We start from the raw sequence: 22,460 nt of genomic DNA on the forward strand, positions 1-22,460 counted from the left end.
CCAAAGAGAAGGAATTGGTTGATGTTGAGTCTGGAGAAGGGTGTGTAGATAGCCTGGGTCACATTGAGATCCAAAAAGACGAGGTGTTGGGTGTCTTAAAAAATATTAAGGTAGATAAGTCCCCAGGGCCTGATGGGATCTACCCCAGAATACTGAAGGAGGCTGGAGAGGAAATTGCTGAGGCCTTGACAGAAATCTTTGGATCCTCACTGTCTTCAGGTGATGTCCCAGAGGACTGGAGAATAGCCAATGTTGTTCCTCTGTTTAAGAAGGGTAGCAAGGATAATCCAGGGAGCTACAGGCCGGTGAGCCTTACTTCAGTGGTAGGGAAATTATTGGAGAGAATTCTTCGAGACAGGATCTACTCCCATTTGGAAGCAAATGGACGTATTAGTGAGAGGCAGCATGGTTTTGTGAAGGGGAGGTCGTGTCTCACTAACTTGATAGAGTTTTTCGAGGAGGTCACAAAGATGATTGATGCAGGTAGGGCAGTGAATGTTGTCTATATGGACTTCAGTAAGGCCTTTGACAAGGTCCCTCGTGGTAGACTAGTACAAAAGGTGAAGTCACATGGGATCAGGGGCGAGCTGGCAAGGTGGATACAGAACTGGCTAGGTCATAGAAGGCAGAGAGTAGAAATGGAAGGATGCTTTTCTAATTGGAGGGCTGTGACCAGTGGTGTTCCGCAGGGACCAGTGCTGGGACCTTTGCTGTTTGTAGTATATATAAATGATTTGGAGGAAAATGCAACTGGTCTGATTAGTAACTTTGCAGACGACACAAAGGTTGGTGGAATTGCGGATAGCGATGAGGACTGTCAGAGGATACAGCAGAATTTAGATTGTTTGGAGACTTGGGTGGAGAGATGGCAGATGGAGTTTAATCCGGACAAATATGAGGTAATGCATTTTGGAAGGTCTAATGCAGGTAGGGAATATACAGTGAATGGTAGAACCCTCAAGACTATTGAAAGTCAGAGAGATCTAGGAGTACAGATCCACAGGTCACTGAAAGGGGCAATACAGGTGGAGAAGGTAGTCAAGAAGGCATACGGCATGCTTGCCTTCAGTGGCCGGGGCATTGAGTATAAGAACTGGCAAGTCATGTTGCAGCTGTATAGAACCTTAGTTAGGCCACACTTGGAGTATAGTGTTCAATTCTGGTTGCCACACTACCAGAAGGATGTGGAGGCTTTAGAGAGGGTGCAGAAGAGATTTACCAGAATGTTGCCTGGCATGGAGGGCATTAGCTATGAGGAGCGGTTGAATAAACTCGGTTTGTTCTCACTGGAACGACGGAGGTTGAGGGGCGACCTGATAGAGGTCTACAAAATTATGAGGGGCATAGACAGAGTGGATAGTCAGAGGCTTTTCCCCAGGGTAGAGGGGTCAATTACTAGGGGGCACAGGTTTAAGGTGAGAGGGGCAAGGTTTAGAGTAGATGTACTAGGCAAGTTTTTTTACACAGAGGGTAGTGGGTGCCTGGAACTCGCTACCGGAGGAGGTGGTGGAAGCAGGGACGATAATGACATTTAAGGGGCATCTTGACAAATATATGAATAGGATGGGAATAGAGGGATACGGACCCAGGAAGAGTAGAAGATTGTAGTTTAGTCGGGCAGCATGGTCGGCACAGGCTTGGAGGGCCGAAGGGCCTGTTCCTGTGCTGTACATTTCTTTGTTCTTTGTTCTCTATTACTCCTGGTGATTATAGGCCGTCTTATCCTTGTGGACATAGAAAGGACATATTGAGACACTCGGACGCAGGTTCTATGGGGGGGTTTGTAGCTGGTGGCATGTGTGTGCAAAGCTCCTGGTGGAAGAGGACAATACATGTGTTGGGGTTTGGTGGAGGCTGGGTTGTAAGAGAGATGCAGGCAGGTGAGGTGTTGTTGGCCGCTCGGGGATTGGGGGTTGATGTGAGGGATGAGGGACGGGTGTCAAGGGCACAGAGATGGTGACTCACCCAAACTGCTCGGAGGAGGTCACTCATCATCTTCCTGCACTGCGTGCCTGTCCTCCGCAGTTCTGAACAGCGCATGGGATGGGGCGGCAGAGGCTGTCAGTGCTGGCAGCATCTGCCAACTCATCCCAGGCGCTGTTCAGAACTGCGGGCTTGAGTCTCCACCATACCCTGGGGAAGAGGGTGTCCCTCCTCTCAGTGGCATCCAGCGTTCGGTCAATCTTGGACTCCTGGAATCTGGGAGCAGCCATTGGCTGGAATGACAGTCTGCGATGAGTGGAGCGCTTGAAAGCTGCTCCAGCTTGTCAGGCTTTTGAACACAAATTCCAAAGCCAGCAAATCGGACGCCTGTGGAACCGGAAATCACGCAGGCAGCATGCTGACCCATTTGGATTGTCTGCATTTCACCCAGCTGGCGTTCCTAGCGGGAGTGCAAATTTCCCGTGATTCAAATCCAGCAAGTGAACATGGGGCGCGATTCTCCTTTAGCCGACGGTGAAATCGGGAAAGGCGATTGGGAGGAGAATCAGTTCCAATGCCAAAATCACGGAAGGTGCCGATTTGACGCCAAATCGCAATGCTTCGCCACCTCAACGGTGGCATCAATGTGGTCCGCAACGCATGTACAATAAACATCGTTTGCATATTAGCAGGCCCGAACTGGTATTCTCCGGGGCCTCCGAGATTCTCCTCCGATGGGCCGAGTTACCGACGGTGCAGTTCATTTGTACTTTTAAAAATCGTGAAACTGGCGTGGCGGCTGCTGAGGGAAAGAGAGGGGATACGGAAATTGTCCAACATCGCCATAGTTTGCTGGCAGTTGAGCCGCTGGCCGGGGAGCTTCTGTCAGGGCTGGGCGTGAAGTAGCGTGCGGCGGCCATGAGGTGGATGGGCGCAGAACACCATTGCCGCAGCCGGCAAGGCAGCCATGCAGCTGCGCACACCGCTAACAGCCCACTGTGAACTTAGTGCCATGGGTCGTATAGGTGTCCCCCCCCCCCCCAGGGCACCCCCACTAGGTGCCCTCTGGCCCCAAATGACCCATCAGCTGTATGGGTATGCTCCAACACCACCAATGTCATCTTGCTGGCTGGGATGAGTGTGTGTGGGGATTGTAATGTGTATGTGCGGCTGCAGCTTGTCAGCCTCCCGAGTGTCAATCACGGACCCGGCGAATCCCGCACCGTTTTTCATTGGAATTGATTGTGTTCCACGCGGCACCGGTGCTAGCCCCTCAATACTGGCGGAATCAGGCCAAGTGTGGAGACAGTTTTTCTTTCGTGAAAATCCACAAATTCAGCATTGGCGTGAACAGAAATGGAGAATCCCGCCCCATGTTTTTCTTTCTGAACAACTGTGGAGAACATTGTGGCAGCACAGACGAGTGATAGGAATTCTGCCTCTTTACCCTCCACCCACACCCCACCCTCCCACCTCGGTTTGTGTTGTGGTGACTAGAGGGGTTTAAGGATATCACAAGAGGAGCTCTTCACCTCTCTCAGCAGCACTTGTCGAAACTCCTTCATTCCCCACCCCACAATTCACCAAGTCATCTATTCCCGCCACACACCAACACCATCACCATCTCGCGTGATAACACTTCCTCCGAGCCACCCTGCCTCACTTCACATTCCACACACTTGGCTTTACCTCCTCACCCTCATTCCATCTCCTTCTTTCTCCATAAACATAATCCCGAGACAGCAGCACAAACTCTCAGCCTCTTTCTGCAAGGGAAGGTGGCCTGTAATGGGGAACTAACCCAGCTGGGGGGAGGAATGTCAAATAATACAGCCTTCACCGAGGCCGAGGAAGAAACCTTGGCAAGCAGTAGCCCAAGCAGAACGACAGAGGCCAGAGAAGGGCATGCTGCTGTTTTATCTCACCAGAGTCTTTGCATAATATCTGCCGCCCTTCAATTCGCCTGGCAAGTATTCAGCAGGCTTTACAACTTCTAAAAACGGTGTAGTGGTAATGTCATTAGACTAGTAATCCAAACGCCCAGGCTCATGCCCTGGGGGTGCAAGTTCAAATCCCACCATGCCAGCTGGTAAAATTTGATTACTTGAAGTAAAACAATATGCGGGGCTTATGGGCCAAAGGCAGGAGAATAGTACTGAGCCATGATGCTGAGCTGGAAAGTCAGTGCAGAGACAATAGGCCCAACAACCTCCTCAGTGCCATAAAGACAGTAAAGTCTTCTGCGGATTCAGCACCAGACATCCCATCTTTCCCAGACGCTGGCCCAAACCTCAGCATTCGGTGTTTGTCTATGCAGGAGGGGGTTTGCACATGGGCCCAGTAAAAGTGAATATCAGTAGGTACCAGTGGCATGGACAGCCATGGTGTCTGCTGAGCAGGGCAGAGATGAGGGTTCCAAAGGTTCGTCTACGATAAGGAACCAGCTAACATTAAAATTGCCGCACTTATGTTGTCTGTCATTTCTCTTCCCGAACCTAGTGGTGCGCAAGGCAGACTTTCCACCCGTTCCCCAGCAAGGTTTTTCCTGGAACAAATCATTCGTAATTACTCCCTTAGTGGTGGTGCGTCAGTTTTGCATCTCTCTGCTTTTTTAAAACTATGTTTCTGAGAAATCCCCTTGCCCCAAACAACTGTACTTTCTCCGTTTCTTAATTTAGATAATTACAAGTAATAATAGCAACCAAACTAATATAACACAAAGGACAGAATCTAATGACATTCAAATGAGGATTGAATTACATCTTCACACTGTGGTCCATGGGAACGTGGCTAATTTTAAACATGATTTTTGGCTGAGCAATAATATCAACAGTTTATATATTAATCTCCACTTCCTGGTGTATCTCGGGTTGGGGTTTTATCAACCAACACCTGGAAGAAAGATCAATATCTGTGACCTTCTCACATGGCAGGAAGGATTGGATTTAATTAGCAAGCAGGATATTCTTCATCCTGTATTAGAAGCTTATCAAAACAGTACACAGCATAACGTTTCTTATGATGAAATAATCACATCCTGTGTTCACAAACTGCAACCGATAACAGGGGCAGTTCAGCACAGGGCTAATTCGCTGGCTTTGAAAGCAGGCCAGCACGGTTCAATTCCCAGAACAGCCTCCCCGAACAGGAGACGGAATGTGGTGACTAGGGGCTTTTCAAGTAACTTCATTTGAAGCCTACTTGTGACAATAGGCGATTTTCATTTCATTCATTTCAAGATATAGGCCCTCTGGGGGTTGGAGAAGCTGGGCCACTTAAAAAAGATTTCATCAAAAAACCTGCAGGAAAAGCTTTTATGGATCGAAATAAGAAATAAACCACCTTCAGAAATAATCAACCTGCCACAGCAGCTATCTCAGGTTGCATTGCATCACTTCCTAAACAGATCATTCAAAACCAGCTCCTGAAGAAATATTGAGAGTCAGAAACACTTACAGGAAACAGGAAATGGTGACGTTCTTTGAGCAAGAGAGGAAATCAGAGTACAATAAATTTGTATGCACACCCTCTGTAAAGGTAACATGAACCAGTGGAATTCAAGACTGTATTGGATTCTGTCGGTGACCTTTTTACTTTCTGGCAACAGTAAGTGTCAATGTCAAATGTTGTTATGTTGAACTTGGCTGAAAAGCAAGCCTCTGGCTTACTTCTGTGAATAGTTACACCCAGATGTCTGAGAATTGACAGCAACGTGCTTTAATATTTAAGTACACTGTAGCACAAGTTTCAGATTTCTCAATGGGACCTCGTGTTCGGTGTAAATTTTCTCTTGACAGATCAATTGGTCGGAGACAGTTTTCCACAATTATTTGAACATTTCTGTCCTTTCAAATTTATCTGCGCAATCTGTCCTTACCCACTTGTGAAATCCACTAAATGGTCAGATAAAGAACTGTAAGAAAAAACCGAACACTCGAACATGTATTGCTTGGACATAATGCAAAAGGCAATTCATTTTAATTTAAAATGTAACCCTATTTTGGTATTTGTAACTCTAATCATACTCTTGTCAGTCATTAATGTAAAGTAACATATCCTAAAGTTGACTCTCCTATTATTATTATACCTAATTGTGAAAAAATTGCACATTTAAAAAATTCCAATTCATTTGTTTATTGTCGACGCTCCCTTCAGTGTAATCTCCACAAGTTACTGAGGAGCTGTTCTATCATTATTTGCGGAATGTTGCTTTTTAAACGACCTGCCTTTCACTATCAATCACACCTTGTAGACAGAATGGCTGTGCCAATGAGGTTACTAGAATTCTGCCCCAATCCTGCACATGGGTCAGTGGAACATGGAGAACACAGGAGAAAGTTTAAAAAAAGAAACCTTATTTTTCCTGACTAATTGGCTTTCAATGATGACTGCTGCAGCTGTAATGAATTCTGAGTGGGGCTGGTCTAACTCCTAGAATCTAAAACAAGTGTTAGGCCCCTTATTTATATTTAAGGGACCCACTGCTGATAAATGGGTGGCACGGTAGCACAGTAGTTAGCACTGTTGCTTCACAGCGTCAGGGTCCCAGGTTCGATTCCCGGCTTGGGTCGCTGTCTGTGCGGAGTCTGCACGTTCTCCCCGTGTCTGCGTAGATTTCCTCCGGGTGCTCCGGTTTCTCCCACAAGTCCCGAAAGACGTGCTGTTAGGTAGTTTGGACATTCTGAATTCTCCCTCAGTGTACCCGACCAGGCGCCGGAATGTGGCGACGAGGGGCTTTTCACAGTAACTTCATTGCAGTGTTAATATAAGCCTACCCGTGTGTGGTAGTATGTATTAGGGGTCATGTGGGACTGGAAGCCCTAATGTCATTGGCTGACAGATCCCGGGTCCTGGTTGGCTGTTGACCTCTAGCTCCGCCCTGAAGGCGGAGTATAAGAAGCCGGAGTCCTCCCCCGCAGGCCATTCTACTATCGAGCTGCGGGGGAACAGACACGCTTAATAAAGCCTCATCGACTTCACTCTATTCGTCTCACGGAGTCTTTGTGCGCTACAATTTATTAAGCGTGCCTAAAAAGGACTATGGAGCTCAGGATCATCCCGGAATGCCTGAGGATCAGCCCCCACGCAGTGAACGCGGCAGCAGCCTTCAAGCACTGGCAGACTTGTTTTGAGGCCTACCTCAGAACGGCCACCGGCCGGGTCACAGAAGACCAAAAACTACAGATCCTGCACTCGAGGTTAAGCACGGAGATTTTCTCCCTCATCGAAGACGCGGAGGATTTCCAGACGGCGTTCGCAGCACTGAAAAGTCTCTACGTCCGCCCAGTTAACCAAATCTACGCTCGCTACCAGCTCGCGATGAGACGGCAAAGTCCCGGAGAATCGATGGACGAATTCTACGCCGCGCTGCTGATTTTGGGACGAGCCTGCAGCTGCCCTTCGGTGAACGCAAATGAACACACGGACATGTTAATGCGCGATGCTTTTGTGGCAGGTATTAATTCCTCCCAAATCCGCCAAAGATTTCTAGAAAAAGAGTCGCTAGGGCTCTCAGAGGCACGGGCCCTAGCAGCCTCCCTAGACGTGGCCGCGCGTAATACCCGTGCCTACGGCCCCGACTGCGCGGCAGCCCATTGGGCTCCATACGTACCCGTCGCGACAAACCCACCCTCCCCCGGACACCCCACAGGCTTGCGCGGTCCAAACGCCAAGTCGCACCGGGGGCGCCCGCTGCTATTTCTGCGGCCAGGCGAAACACCCCCGGCAGCGCTGCCCGGCCCGCGCAGCAATCTGCAAGAGCTGCGGGAAAAAGGGCCATTTCGCGGTTGTGTGCCAGTCCCGCGAGGTCGCCGCTGTCCCGGGAGAACAGGGAGCCCTGCACGCCGCTTACGCTCCCCAACCCCCCCAGCGCCCCATGTACGACCCGCAGGCGCAGCCGCTCTGGGTCCCGACCACTGCGGTCCCGGGAGAACAGGGAGCCCTGCACGCCGCTTACGCTCCCCAACCCCCCCCCCCCCGTCCCCACGTAAGACCCGCCGGCGCTACCAATTTGGGTCCCGACCACCGCTGTCCCCAGAGATGAGGGAGCCCCGCGCGGTCCTAACGCTCCCCAACCCCCCCAGCGCCCCATGTGCGACCCGCAGATGCCGCCATTTTGGGTCCCGGCCACCACGAGGGGAGGAAGGGCGCCACCATCTTGGACCACCCCAGACCTATACGACGCGTGGGGCGGCCATTTTGTCCACCCCCGCCGCCATCTTGTGACCCCCCCAGCCATGTGTGATGTATGGGGGCAGCCATTTTGTTCATCCCCGATGCCATCTTGGACGGCAACAACGGACCCCAGTGTCGACGGCTCCACGGGGTTCGAGGAAGACGCTCCACTACTACAACCACGTCTCACGTCAATTACGCTCGATCAAGCTCGGCCCCGGACACTCCAGACGACGACGACAACGGTGCTAATAAACGGGCACGAGACACCATGCCTAGTCGACTCCGGGAGCACGGAGAGCTTTATCCACCCCAAAACGGTAAGACGCTGTTCCTTGACCACCTATCCCAGCGCACAAAAGATTTCCCTAGCTGCAGGATCCCACTCCGTACAGATACAAGGTTTCTGCATAGTTACCCTAACGGTGCAGGGGAGGGAGTTCAAAAACTACAAACTACACGTCCTTCCCCAACTCTGCGCCCCCACATTACTGGGATTAGATTTCCAGTGCAATCTACAGAGCCTTACGTTCAAATTCGGCGGCCCAATACCCCCACTCACTATCTGCGGCCTCGCTACCCTCAAGGTGCAACCCCCGTCCTTGTTTGCGAACCTCACCCCGGATTGCAAACCCGTCGCCACTAGGAGCAGACGGTACAGCGCCCAGGACCGGACCTTCATTCGGTCCGAAGTCCAGCGGCTACTAAAGGAAGGCATATTCCAGGCCAGCAATAGTCCCTGGAGAGCACAGGTAGTAGTAGTGAAGACAGGTGAGAAACAAAGGATGGTCATAGACTATAGCCAGACCATCAACAGGTACACACAACTAGACGCGTACCCTCTCCCCCGCATATCCGACATGGTCAATCGGATTGCCCAATATAAAGTCTTCTCCACCGTGGACCTCAAGTCCGCCTACCATCAGCTCCCCATCCGCCCAAGTGACCGCAAGTACACAGCCTTCGAGGCAGACGGGCGATTATACCATTTCCTAAGTGACCCATTTGGCGTCACAAACGGGGTCTCGGTCTTCCAACGGGAGATGGACCGAATGGTTGATCAACATGGGTTGCGGGCCACGTTCCCGTATCTCGACAATGTAACCATCTGCGGCCACGACCAGCAGGACCACGACGCCAACCTCCAAAAATTCCTCCAGACCGCCAAAGCCTTGAACCTCACGTACAACGAGGACAAGTGCGTTTTTAGCACCAACCAGCTAGCCATTCTGGGCTATGTAGTGCGCAATGGGATAATAGGCCCCGACCCCGAACGTATGCGCGCCCTCATGGAATTTCCCCTCCCGCACTGCTCAAAAGCCCTGAAACGTTGCCTGGGGTTTTTTTCATACTACGCCCAGTGGGTCCCCCAGTACGCAGACAAGGCCCGCCCCCTAATACAGACCACGACCTTCCCTCTGTCGACAGAGGCTTGCCAGGCCTTCAGCCACATCAAAGCGGATATCGCAAAGGCCACGATGCGCGCCATCGACGAGTCCCTCCCCTTCCAGGTCGAGAGCGACGCCTCCGACGTAGCTCTAGCGGCCACCCTTAACCAAGCGGGCAGACCCGTGGCCTTTTTCTCCCGAACCCTCCACGCTTCAGAAATCCGCCACTCCTCAGTGGAAAAGGAAGCCCAAGCCATAGTGGAAGCTGTGCGACATTGGAGGCATTACCTGGCCGGCAGGAGATTCACTCTCCTCACCGACCAACGGTCGGTAGCCTTCATGTTCGATAATGCACTGCGGGGCAAAATCAAAAACAACAAGATCTTGAGGTGGAGGATCGAGCTCTCCACCTTCAACTACGAGATCTTGTATCGTCCCGGAAAGCTGAACGAGCCGTCCGATGCCCTATCCCGCGGCACATGTGCCAACGCACAAATTAACCGCCTCCAAACCCTCCACGAGGACCTCTGCCACCCGGGGGTCACTCGGTTTTTCCACTTTATCAAGTCCCGCAACCTCCCATACTCTTTAGAGGAGGTCCGTACAGTCACAAGGGACTGCCACATCTGCGCGGAATGCAAACCGCATTTTTTCAGGCCGGATGGTGCGACCTGATTAAGGCTTCCCGCCCCTTTGAACGCCTTAGTCTGGATTTCAAAGGGCCCCTCCCCTCCACTGACCGCAACACATACTTCCTTGATGTGGTGGACAAATACTCCCGCTTCCCATTCGCCATTCCCTGCTCTGACATGACCGCGGCCACAGTCATTAAAGCCCTGAACACCATCTTCACACTGTTCGGTTGCCCCGCATACGTCCACAGCGACAGGGGGTCCTCTTTCATGAGTGACGAGCTGCGCCAGTTCCTGCTCAGCAAGGGCATAGCCTCAAGCAGGACGACCAGCTACAACCCCCGGGGGAACGGGCAAGTAGAGAGGGAGAACGGCACGGTCTGGAAGACCGTCCTACTGGCCCTACGGTCCAGGGACCTCCCAGTTTCACGGTGGCAGGAGGTCCTCCCGGACGCTCTCCACTCCATCTGGTCGCTATTATGTACGAGCACTAATCAAACGCCTCATGAGCGTCTCCTTGTCTTCCCTAGGAGGTCCTCCTCTGGAACGTCGCTGCCGACCTGGCTGGCGGCCCCAGGACCCATCTTGCTCCGAAAGCATGTGCGGGCACATAAGGCGGACCCGTTGGTCGAAAGGGTTCACCTCCTCCACGCGAACCCGCAGTACGCTTACGTGGAGTACCCCGACGGCCGACAGGACACGGTCTCCCTGCGGGATCTGGCGCCCGCCGGCAACACACCCCCCCCCCCGACATCATTCACCCAACCCCCCCCTTCCTGCCACCGCCGCACCCCGCGACCGCCCCCTTCCCAGGAGGATCGGTTCCCCTCCCCTCAGGCCCGACCAAGAATAAAGCCCAAGCTGAAACCGTAAGGCTCCCGGAGACGACAACACCGGTACAAGCACCACCACCACCACCGGGGCCGAGGCGATCGACACGGACGACCAGACCGCCCGACCGACTCGTGGCGTCGATCTAAATCAATATATGGACTTTTCACAAGAACATTTTGCTTTTCTCCCGATACCATTCTGTAAATAGTTGAAACAGGACAAAATTGTACATACTGTATTGCCATATGAATGTTTTCCTCCCAGGACCAGCCCTGTAAACCCTTACCACCATGCGAAGCATCACCCTGCCGGGTTCATTTTTGACAAGGGGTGAATGTGGTAGTATGTATTAGGGGTCATGTGGGACTGGAAGCCCTAATGTCATTGGCTGACAGATCCCGGGTCCTGGTTGGCCGTTGACCTCTAGCTCCGCCCTGAAGGCGGAGTATAAGAAGCCGGAGTCCTCCCCCGCAGGCCATTCTACTATCGAGCTGCGGGGGAACAGACACGCTTAATAAAGCCTCATCGACTTCACTCTATTCATCTCACGGAGTCTTTGTGCGCTACACCGCGATAATAAAGATTATTATTATAAGAGGAGTCTAACCTAAAAAATGGATGATCCAATTTTGCAGGGTGTGATCCCCAGAATTGGAACTTGTTTATGCCTAATTTACAAAACCATGATGAGCAAAGTCCATTTTCTATGTTCCTGAGAAACATAGGGGATCCTGGTAGTAAGAAAAAGGGAGAAAATAATCTTTAGTAACGAACGAAAATTTGAATTTCAGGAATAAAAACAGAAAATGCTCGATAAACTCAGCAGGTCTGGCAGCATCTGTGGAGAGAGAAACAGAGTTAGTGTTTGGAGTCTAAATGACCCCTCTACAAAAACGTGGTAATGAAGGGTACGAGTAAAACTGGTCTCGTATTATTGATTGTTACTGGGGATTTGAAAGTTTTGATCTGATTATTCCTTTGGAAGCCTTTTTCACAATTACTGGATGATTCAAAGCGCTTGGCAGCCAATTAAAGCATTTTGTGAAGTGTAGTCGGTGTTGTAATGTCGGAAACATGGCAGCCAATAGGCATGGACACAAACAGCAATGTGGTAAACTGATTGAATATTTATTTTAGTGATGTTGATTGAGGGATATATATTGGGCCGAATACCCTGCTTTTCTTTAAAATAGCGCCTTGGAATCTCTCACATCCACACAGGTAGGTAGATAGGGCCTCATCATCCAAAATACAGCTCCTTCAACAGAGCAGCGCTCCCTCAGCGCCACAGTGGAATATCAGCCTTGTTTTTTTTTGTATTGACGACCTGGAGTGGGACTTGAAAACAGACTTTGTGGCTGAGAGGTGACCCCCTGAGTAAACAGATGCCATTGTATGAATTTGATCTGTGATGATGGTAACATATAGCTGCGTTTCAAGGGAGGACGAGGAATGGGGAATCCGACAGGGTCGCATCAGCTCAATCATGATGGCCGATCATGGCATGGTGTTCGTTGTGTTATGCTGCTTCGTGTAGCATAAGCTGCTTCCTTGATGTATGCTTTGACAAAGGAAGCTCCAGACTATGAAATTAGTTCAACTTGTTTATTGAACTATTAACACTGTTCTTAAATGAGTTCGACTCTCTGCTAATCTCGCTGTAGGAACTCAGTCTATAACCCTGGGAATTACAGGCCAGTTAGTCTTACTTCGGTGGTAGGCAAAGTAATGGAAAGGGTACTGAAGGATAGGATTTCTGAGCATCTGGAAAGACACTGCTTGATTAGGGATAGTCAGCACGGATTTGTGAGCGGTAGGTCTTGCCTAACAAATCTTATTGAATTCTTTGAGGAGGTGACCAAGCATGTGGATGAAGGTAAAGCAGTGGATGTAGTGTACATGGATTTTAGTAAGGCATTTGATAAAGTTCCCCATGGTAGGCTTATGCAGAAAGTAAGGAGGCATGGGATAGTGGGAAATTTGGCCAGTTGGATAACAAACTGGCTAACCGATAGAAGTCAGAGAGTGGTGGTGGATGGCAAATATTCAGCCTGGATCCCAGTTACCAGTGGCGTGCCGCAGGGATCAGTTCTGGGTCCTCTGCTGTTTGTGATTTTCATTAATGACTTGGATGAGGGAGTTGAAGGGTGGGTCAGTAAATTTGCAGACGATACGAAGATTGGTGGAGTTGTGGATAGTGAGGAGGGCTGTTGTCGGCTGCAAAGAGACATAGATAGGATGCAGAGCTGGGCTGAGAAGTGGCAGATGGAGTTTAACCCTGAAAAGTGTGAGGTTGTCCATTTTGGAAGGACAAATATGAATGCGGAATACAGGGTTAATGGTAGAGTTCTTGGCAATGTGGAGGAGCAGAGAGATCTTGGGGTCTATGTTCATACATCTTTGAAAGTTGCCACTCAAGTGGATAGAGCTGTGAAGAAGGCCTATGGTGTGCTCGCGTTCATTAACAGAGGGATTGAATTTAAGAGCCGTGAGGTGATGATGCAGCTGTACAAAACTTTGGTAAGGCCACATTTGGAGTACTGTGTACAGTTCTGGTCGCCTCATTTTAGGAAGGATGTGGAAGCTCTGGAAAAGGTGCAAAGAAGATTTACCAGGATGTTGCCTGGAATGGAGAGTAGGTCTTATGAGGAAAGGTTGAGGGTGCTAGGCCTTTTCTCATTAGAGCGGAGAAGGATGAGGGGCGACTTGATAGAGGTTTATAAGATGATCAGGGGAATAGATAGAGTAGACAGTCAGAGACTTTTTCCCCGGGTGGAACACACCATTACAAGGGGACATAAATTTAAGGTGAAAGGTGGAAGATATAGGAGGGATATCAGAGGTAGGTTCTTTACCCAGAGAGTAGTGGGGGCATGGAATGCACTGCCTGTGGAAGTAGTTGAGTCGGAAACATTAGGGACCTTCAAGCAGCTATTGGATAGGTACATGGATTACGGTAAAATGATATAGTGTAGATTTATTTGTTCTTAAGGGCAGCACGGTAGCATTGTGGATAGCACAATTGCTTCACAGCTCCATGGTCCCAGGTTCGATTCCGGCTTGGGTCATTGTCTGTGCGGAGTCTGCACGTCCTCCCCGTGTCTGCGTGGGTTTCCTCCGGGTGCTCCGGTTTCCTCCCACAGTCCAAAGATGTGCGGGTTAGGTGAATTGGCCAATGATAAATTGCCCTTAATGTCCAAATTGCCCTTGGTGTTGGGTGGAGGTGTTGAGTTTGGGTAGGGTGCTCTTTCCAAGAGCCGGTGCAGACTCAAAGGGCCGAATGGCCTCCTTCTGCACTGTAAATTCAATGACAATCTATGATTAATCTAGGACAAAGGTTCGGCACAACATCGTGGGCCGAAGGGCCTGTTCTGTGCTGTATTTTCTATGTTCTTTGTTCTATCTTTACCAGCCTGCTCGAAGCCACATGCTGGGTGCGATGCTGTTGATCAACCCTGATGTACTCGCTAGATGTCTGTCTGTGGAAAGAGGCAGAGCATGTGTGCCCTGTCCTTTTATATGGGTTGTGATGTGCCCCCTTGTGGTAATGCCACCTCTGGGTGTCCTGATTACCCATTGGTTGTGTCCTGTTGTAATGACCCATTGGCTGTATGTCATGATATCTCTGGTGCTCCCTCTAGTGGTTACTTAGTTGTAGTGTATTTACATTAACCCCTTGTGTATATACAGTGGTGCATATCAACACATCCCCCCCTTTTTTCGTGTTACATATTTTCTGTACTTGGTTCAAGAAAATTGAACAAAATAGGTAGATAAGCGATGACATGTACAAGACATGATGACAGTGTTGATTATACAATACCAAATAATGAGTCCAAAGTTCATGAATTTTTTTATTTTTAAATAAATGTTTTTATTAAGAATTTTTCAACAATATTTTCCACCATACAAACAACGCCCCCCCCCCCCCCCCCCCCCCCCCCCGTAACAAAGAAAAGAAAGAAAGCTCGCATGGCAAAACGTGAACATGGCAAGTCAATAAAATACAGAACTTTGTACATTGGCTTCTTCCCGTACATGTCAGTTTCCGGATCATTCATGTGTTTTCTTGCTCAAATGCCCTCCAGAGGAGCCCCCCTTCACCCTTCCCCCCCCCCCCCCCACACGAACGATGTCCCCCCTCCCCCCCTGGGTTGCTGCTGCTGCTGTCCGACCATCATCTAACGCTCCGCGAGATGGTCTAGGAACGGTTGCCACCGCCTGTAGAACCCCTGCGCAGACCCTCTCAAGGCAAACTTTATCCTCTCCAACTTGATAAACCCAGCCATATCATTTATCCAGGCCTCCACGCTGGGGGGCTTCGCCTCCTTCCACATGAGCAAGATCCTTCGCCGGGCTACTAGGGACACAAAGGCCAGAATGCCGGCCACTTTCGCCTCCTGCACTCCCGGCTCGTCCACCACTCCAAATAGTGCTAGCCCCCAGCTTGGCTTGACCCGGACTTTCACCACCTTAGATATTGCTCCCGCCACTCCTCTCCAGAACCCCTCCAGTGCCGGGCATGACCAAAACATATGGACATGGTTCGCCGGGCTCCCTGAGCATCTTCCACATCTGTCCTCCACTCCAAAGAACCTACTCAACCTCGCCCCGTCAAGTGCGCTCTGTGAACCACCTTAAATTGTATCAGGCTAAGCCTGGCACACGAGGAAGAGGAATTAACCCTACTTAGGGCATCAGCCCATAGCCCCTCCTCAATCTCCTCCCCCAACTCCTCTTCCCATTTACCCTTCAGCTCCTCTACCAAAGCCTCCCCCTCTACTTTCATCTCCTGGTATATCACCGACACCTTGCCCTCTCCGACCCATACGCCCGAAATCACCCTGTCCTGAATCCCCTGTGCCGGGAGCAGCGGAAATTCCCTCACCTGCCGCCTCACGAATGCCCTCACTTGCATGTACCTGAAAGCATTTCCCGGGGGTAGCCCAAACTTCTCCTCCAGCGCCCCTAGGCTCGCAAACATCCCGTCAATGAACAGGTCCCCCATTCTTCTAATCCCTGCCCGATGCCAGCTCTGAAACCCCCCGTCCATCCTCCCCGGGACAAACCGATAGTTGTCTCTAATCGGGGACCACACCGAGGCTCCCGTCGCACCCCTGTGCCGTCTCCACTGGCCCCAGATCTTTAGCATTGCCGCCACCACCGGACTCGTGGTGTACCTTGTCGGCGAGAGCGGCAGCGGTGCCGTCACCAGCGCCCTCAGGCTCGTTCCTTTGCAGGACGCCATCTCCAAACTCTTCCACGCCACCCCCTCTCCCTCCATCACCCACTTACGGATCATTGCCACGTTGGCTGCCCAATAGTAACCACCCAAATTCGGCAACGCCAACCCTCCTCTATCACTGCTACGCTCCAGGAACCCCCTCCTTACCCTCGGGGTCTTGCTCGCCCACACAAATCCCATAATGCTCCTGCTTACCCTCTTAAAGAAGGCCTTAGTAATCACAATTGGGAGGCATTGGAATACAAAAAGAAACCTCGGGAGGACCACCATTTTAACCGACTGTACCCTACCCGCCAGCAAGAGTGGCAACATGTCCCACCTTTTAAAATCCTCCTCCATCTGTTCCACCAGCCGCGTCAAATTAAGTTTGTGCAGTGCCCCCCAGCTCCTAGCTACCTGAATCCTCAGGTATCGAAAGCTCCTTTCCGCCCTCCTCAACGGTCGGTGGGTCATCTATCCCTCTTCCCTGGTCCCCCGGATGGATCACAAAGAGCTCGCTCTTTCCCACATTCAGCTTATAGCCCGAAAAGTCTCCAAACTCCCGTAGGATCTGCATTACCTCAAGCCGCCACGTACAGCAACAGGTCGTCTGCGTACAGCGACACTCGATGTTCCTCTCCCCCTCGAACCATCCCTTCCATTTCCCCGACTCCCTTAACGCCATGGCCAAAGGTTCAATTGCTAATGCGAACAGCAGAGGGGACAGGGGGCACCCCTGCCTCGTCCCTCGATACAGCCAGAAATACTCCGACCTCCGCCGGTTCGTGACCACACTCGCCACCAGGGCTTTAGACAGGAGCTTAACCCAACTAATATACCCTCCCCCGAACCCAAACCTCCTCAACACTCCCCAGAGATACTCCCACTCTACCCGATCAAAGGCCTTCTCCACGTCCATGGCTGTCACTATCTCCGCTTCTCCCGCCACCGATGGCATCATTATCACATTTAGGAGCCTTCGCACATTAATATTTAACTGCCTACCCTTTACGAATCCCGTCTGGTCCTCGTGAATCACCCCCAGGACGCAGTCCTCAATCCTCGTGGCCAACATTTTTGCCAGCAACTTAGCATCTATGTTAAGGAGCGAGATTGGTCTATACGACCCACATTGCAGTGGGTCCTTATCCCGCTTCAATATCAAAGAGATTGTCGCCTCCGACATTGTCGGGGGCAGGGTCCCCCCCACCCTTGCTTCATTGAAGGTCCTTACCAGCAACGGGGCTAACGGGTCTATGTACTTCCTATGGAACCCCACCGGGAACCCATCCGGCCCCGGGGCCTTCCCTGCCTGCATGCTCCCCAGTCCTTTAACCAGCTCCTCCACCCCAATTGGCGCCCCCAAACCAGCCACCTCCTGCTCCTCCACCCTTGGGAACCTCAATTGGTCCAAGAATCGCCGCATCCCCTCTTTTCCCCCTGGGGGCTGGGACCTATACAACTCCTCGTAAAAGGCCTTAAAAGCCTCATTCACTTTCCCCGCACTCCGCACCGTAGTTCCCCTGCCATCTTTGACTCCGCCTATTTCCCTCGCTGCCATCCTCTTACGGAGCTGATGTGCCAGCATCCGACTCGCCTTCTCCCCATATTCATATATCGCCCCCTGTGCCTTCCTCCACTGTGCCTCTGCCTTCCCTGTGGTCAACAGGTCGAACTCCGCCTGGAGACTTCGTCTCTCCCTGTGTAGTCCCTTATCAGGAGCCTCTGCATAGCTCCTGTCCACCCTTAGAATCTCCCCCACTAAGCTCTCCCTTTCCCTGCCCTCTCTCTTCACCCTATGAGCCCTAATGGAGATTGACTCTCCCCTGACCACCGCCTTCAGCGCCTCCCACACTACTCCCACCTGCACCTCCCTGTTGTCGTTGGCCTCCAGATACCTTTCGATACACCCCCGCACCCTCCCGCACACTTCCTCGTCTTCCAGCAGTCCCACATCCAACCTCCACAACGGGAGTTGGTCCATCTCCTCCCCCAGCTCCAGCTCCACCCAATGTGGGGCATGGTCTGAAATGGCTATTGCCGAATACTCCGTTCCCTCCACTTTCGGGATCAGTGCCCTGCCCAGAACAAAAAAATCTATCCGGGAGTCGGCCTTGTGTACATGGGAGAAAAAATAAAATTCTCTGGCCAAAGGCCTGGCAAATCTCCACAGATCTACGCCCCCCATCTGGTCCATAAACCCCCTAAGCACCTTGGCCGCAGCCGGCCTGTTCCCCGTCTTAGATCTGGAGCGATCTAATGTTGTGTCCAGCACCGTGTTAAAATCCCCCCCCATTATCAAGCTCCCTCCTCCAGGTCCCGAATACGCCCCAACATCCGTTTCATGAATCCAGCATCGTCCCAGTTTGGGGCATATACATTCACCAGTACCACCTCCGTCCCCTGCAACCTACCACTCACCATCACGTATCGGCCTCCATTGTCCGCTACTACGTTCTTGGCCTCAAACGACACCCGCTTTCCCACCAGTATTGCCACTCCTCTATGCTTCGCATCCAGCCCTGAATGGAACACCTGTCCCACCCATCCCTTCCTTAACCTGACCTGATCTGCCACCTTCAAATGTGTCTCCTGAAGCATGACCACGTCTGCCTTCAGTCCCTTTAGGCGCGCGAACACTCGGGCCCTCTTAACCGGCCCATTTAGGCCTCTCACATTCCACGTGATCAGCCGGATTGGGGGGTTACCCACCCCCCCCCTAACCCCCGCCGACTAGCCATCTCCTATCTTCGGCCAGTCCCGTGCTCGCGCCTCCCGCACCCTCCAGTCCCCCAGGCGGGGAACCCCCGTCCCGACCCCCTCTTCCATTTTCAGTTCCCCCTCGGACAGTGCATCAGCAACCCTAAAATCCCCCCCTCTCCCCCCCCCCCTCCCAGATCCACATCTAGCTCTTTTGCTCCCCCCATATTACTGCCGTGAGTCAGCTGACTTCTGCTGACCCCGGCTTCCCCCGTCTTCCCGTTGATCTCCCCCGTGTGGGAGTCTCTCCTCCCCCTTACCCTTTTCTCTATCCCCCCCCCCTTTTTTGCGTGGGAAAAAGCCCGCGCTTTCCTGAACCAGCCCCGCCCCCTGTGGCGCAGCTCCTGTTGCGGCCATTATCCCAGTTCCCTCATCCCCGAGTCTCACCTCCCTCCAGCACCGACGCCCACATTCCCCATCATCATCATCTCGTCTACAGAAAAGAACAAAGGAATTTTAGGAATTTTAACCAGAACTCTACCCACATCCCCATCCATCATCCCACCCATGAAATATTCTTTACCCCTATTTACAACCCCATACACTTTAAAAAAAAAAAATTTCTTAAAGGTTTTCATAAAATATCAATAACAAAATGAGAAAGAAGAAAGAACCCAACAGGGTTAAGTACAAAACACAATCTAAAAAAGCAACCCCCCAAACTCCTCCCCCCGTACCTAAATAATAAATTAACATTAACACCCTGACTTAAGACAACAGGTGTATACACCCCCTCAGACACTTCCAGTGTAAATAACATAAACAAAAATAAAGTAAACCCCCCCCCACCCCCGAGCTGCTGCTGCCATTGACCAATGTCTATCGTTCTGCCAGAAAGTCTAAGAACAGTTGCCACCGCCTAAAGAACCCTTGTACCGACCCTCTCAAGGCGAATTTCACCCTCTCCAATTTAATGAATCCTGCCATACCGCTGGTACAGGATTCCACGCTTGGGGGCCTCGCATCTTTCCACTGAAGGAGAATCCTTCGCCGGGGTACCAGGAACGCAAAGGCCAGAAATCCGGCCGCTTTCGCCTCCTGCACTCCCGGCTCCTCTGCCACCCCAAATACAACCCCATATACAACCAACATCTCCCCCCACAACCACATCCCCTCAGTTCGAGTCCAGTTTTTCCGTCTGAATAAAGGTCCAAGCCTCTTCTGGCGTTTCAAAATAATGGTGTCGGTCCTGATAAGTGACCCACAGTCACGCAGGCTGCAGCATGCCGAACCTGACTCTTTTTTTATGCAGTACCGCCTTGGCCCAGTTGAAGCCAGCTCTCCTCTTTGCCACCTCCGCGCTCCAATCCTGGTAAACTCGGATCACCGCATTCTCCCATCTACTGCTCCGCACCTTCTTGGCCCATCTCAGAACACTTTCTTTATCCGCGAAGTGATGGAACCTTGCCACTATCGCGCTTGGCGGCTCATCAGCCTTGGGTCTCCTCGCCAGGACCCGGTGAGCCCCCTCCAACTCCAGAGGCCTCCGCACCCATCAGCGAATGGAGCATCGTACTCACATTCGCCCCGGCATCAGCTCCCTCCACTCCTTCGGGAAGACCCAGAATCCGGAGGTTCTTCCTCCTCGACCTGTTCTCCAGGACCTCGATTCTCTCTGCCCACCTCCTGTGCACCGCCTCATGCGCCTCCATTTTTACCGCCAGGCCCAGGATCTCGTCCTCATTATCATTCATTTTATCTTTCACCTCACGAAGCTCCACCGCCTGGGTCTTCTGGGTCTCCTTCAGCCCATCGATCGCCAACAGCATTGGCGCCAGCACTTCCTTTATAAGCTCCTCCACACAGCGCTTAAGGAACTCCTGCTGGTCCGGCCCCCATGCTGCTTGATATCCGCCCTCTGCCATCTTGCTTTTTCCCCCTCGTTTTTGCCGCTGCTCCAGAGCCTCTTTTCTTGCCGCTCCATCGCTGATCTCGGCCATATACCGTAAGGGGGGACCTTCCTGCACCTTCCCACACGGGATCAAATCAAAAAAGTTCCGTTGGGGCTCCTCTAGAGAGCCCGAAAGTCCGTTATCGCGGGAGCTGCCGAAACGTGGAGCTTCGCTCCACATCGCCGCAAACGGAAGTGAAAGTTTATGAATTTATATGGTTGAGTGGCTTTCTTGTTTTGTTATTGAAGTGTCGATGTTGATGTTGTCATTTCCTTGTGAACGCCGTCAGTGTCCCTGTGCTTTAGGAGCCAAGAAGTCATCAGGAGGTGTTCAAATGGTCAAATCACTTCGTTGTCTGATTTGGACTTTTTCGTTTTTCTTTTCGAAGCTTGTGGTAGCGATTCTTGATGTCTGACCTGGACTGGTGTCTTTGTTTGTGGTATTGATGCCGTATGTCAGCTGCCTTGAAAGCGGGTCTGCTTATTTGTAGTGTAGCAAACGTGAATTTGTAAGATGCGTTATCATGCCATGGTATGTCTGCACACTTGCCATTGTCTTGAGTTGTGCAGTCACAGTGTCCCGCGTTTGCAGAGTTGTACCAGTCGTTGTTCCAGTGTTCTTGTTTTTGTCGTGCTTGTTGTTGACGTTGGTGCCTTTGGTACGCTTCTTGTTGTAGGTTTTGTTGTGTTTGTTGCGCTCAATGACCACACCGAGTGGAGAATTTGAGTCCTTCACAAAGTTACTTGTGTCAGTGTCCTTTGTGGCATCTGCTGTTTCATTGAGCGTTTTGTCTTTCATTCCTCGGTGCTCCCCAACTGGAGTCATGTCCGGTTCCCCTGAATCATCTCCCCGTCTGGAGTCCGTTCTGGTTCACTTGAATCAATTGCTTCACAGCTCCAGGGTCCCAGATTCGATTCCCAGCTTGGGTCACTGTCTGAGCGGAGTCTGTACGCTCTCCCCGTGTCTGCGTGGGTTTCCTCCGGGTGCTCCGGTTTCCTCCCACAGTCCAAAGATGTGCAGGTTAGGTGGATTGGCCATGCTGGATTTCCCTTAGTGTCCAAAATTGCCCTTAATGTTGGGTGGGGTTACTGGGTTATTGCGATAGGGTGGAGATGTGGGCCTGGATAGGGTGCTCTTTCAAAGAGCCGGTGCAGACTCGATGGGCCGAATGGCCTCCTTCTGTACTGTAAATTCTATGATCTATGATCTTTGGTTTCTTGATGCTCCTCGTCTGGAATCAAAATGTTCAAGATTTCATTTTCTTGTGGAGAGGCTTGAGTGGATGAGGTTTGAATTGATGTGGTCGCACTGGACGCACTAGGAGTCTCACTTTGATTGTCGAGTGCCTCTGTACATATGAGCTGAGAACTGTCAGTCTCACTGTGATGTTGCACATCTTGTACAGGAATTGTGATGCCTTCGTCACTTGTCTCACATACAGTGGGTAGACCTGCAGTGTCTTCTTGTTGGTTAGATGAGCTGGGTAGACTGTCAGATTCTTCTTCTGGTGGCTCAAGTAATCTGGGGAGACTGTCATAGTCTTTCTGTTGTTCGCGTGAGCGTGGCAGACTTGCATCGTCTGCTGCTGGTTGCTCAGATAAGGTGGATAGACCTTCATGGTCTTGTTCATGCA

General features: G+C 51.4%; 1 protein-coding gene across 3 annotated transcripts in view; it reads left to right on the plus strand.

The window, feature by feature from the left end:
• The first annotated feature begins 5,386 nt into the window (after positions 1–5,386).
• The window catches only part of tmem154 (transmembrane protein 154), a 101,151-nt gene continuing 84,077 nt past the window's right edge, over positions 5,387–22,460 (plus strand). For 2 of the 3 annotated variants that reach the window (XM_072496049.1, XM_072496048.1), the window contains exon 1: positions 5,394–5,529. In XM_072496049.1, coding sequence (XP_072352150.1) covers positions 5,442–5,529 — 88 coding nt within the window. In that variant the 5' untranslated portion in view covers positions 5,394–5,441. Of the gene's footprint in view, positions 5,530–22,460 lie in introns of all 3 variants that reach the window. The other variant, XM_072496050.1, reaches the window with a different exon arrangement.

This window comes from Scyliorhinus torazame, chromosome 3, assembly GCF_047496885.1.
Source record: "Scyliorhinus torazame isolate Kashiwa2021f chromosome 3, sScyTor2.1, whole genome shotgun sequence".
Taxonomy (NCBI): Eukaryota; Metazoa; Chordata; class Chondrichthyes; order Carcharhiniformes; family Scyliorhinidae; genus Scyliorhinus; species Scyliorhinus torazame.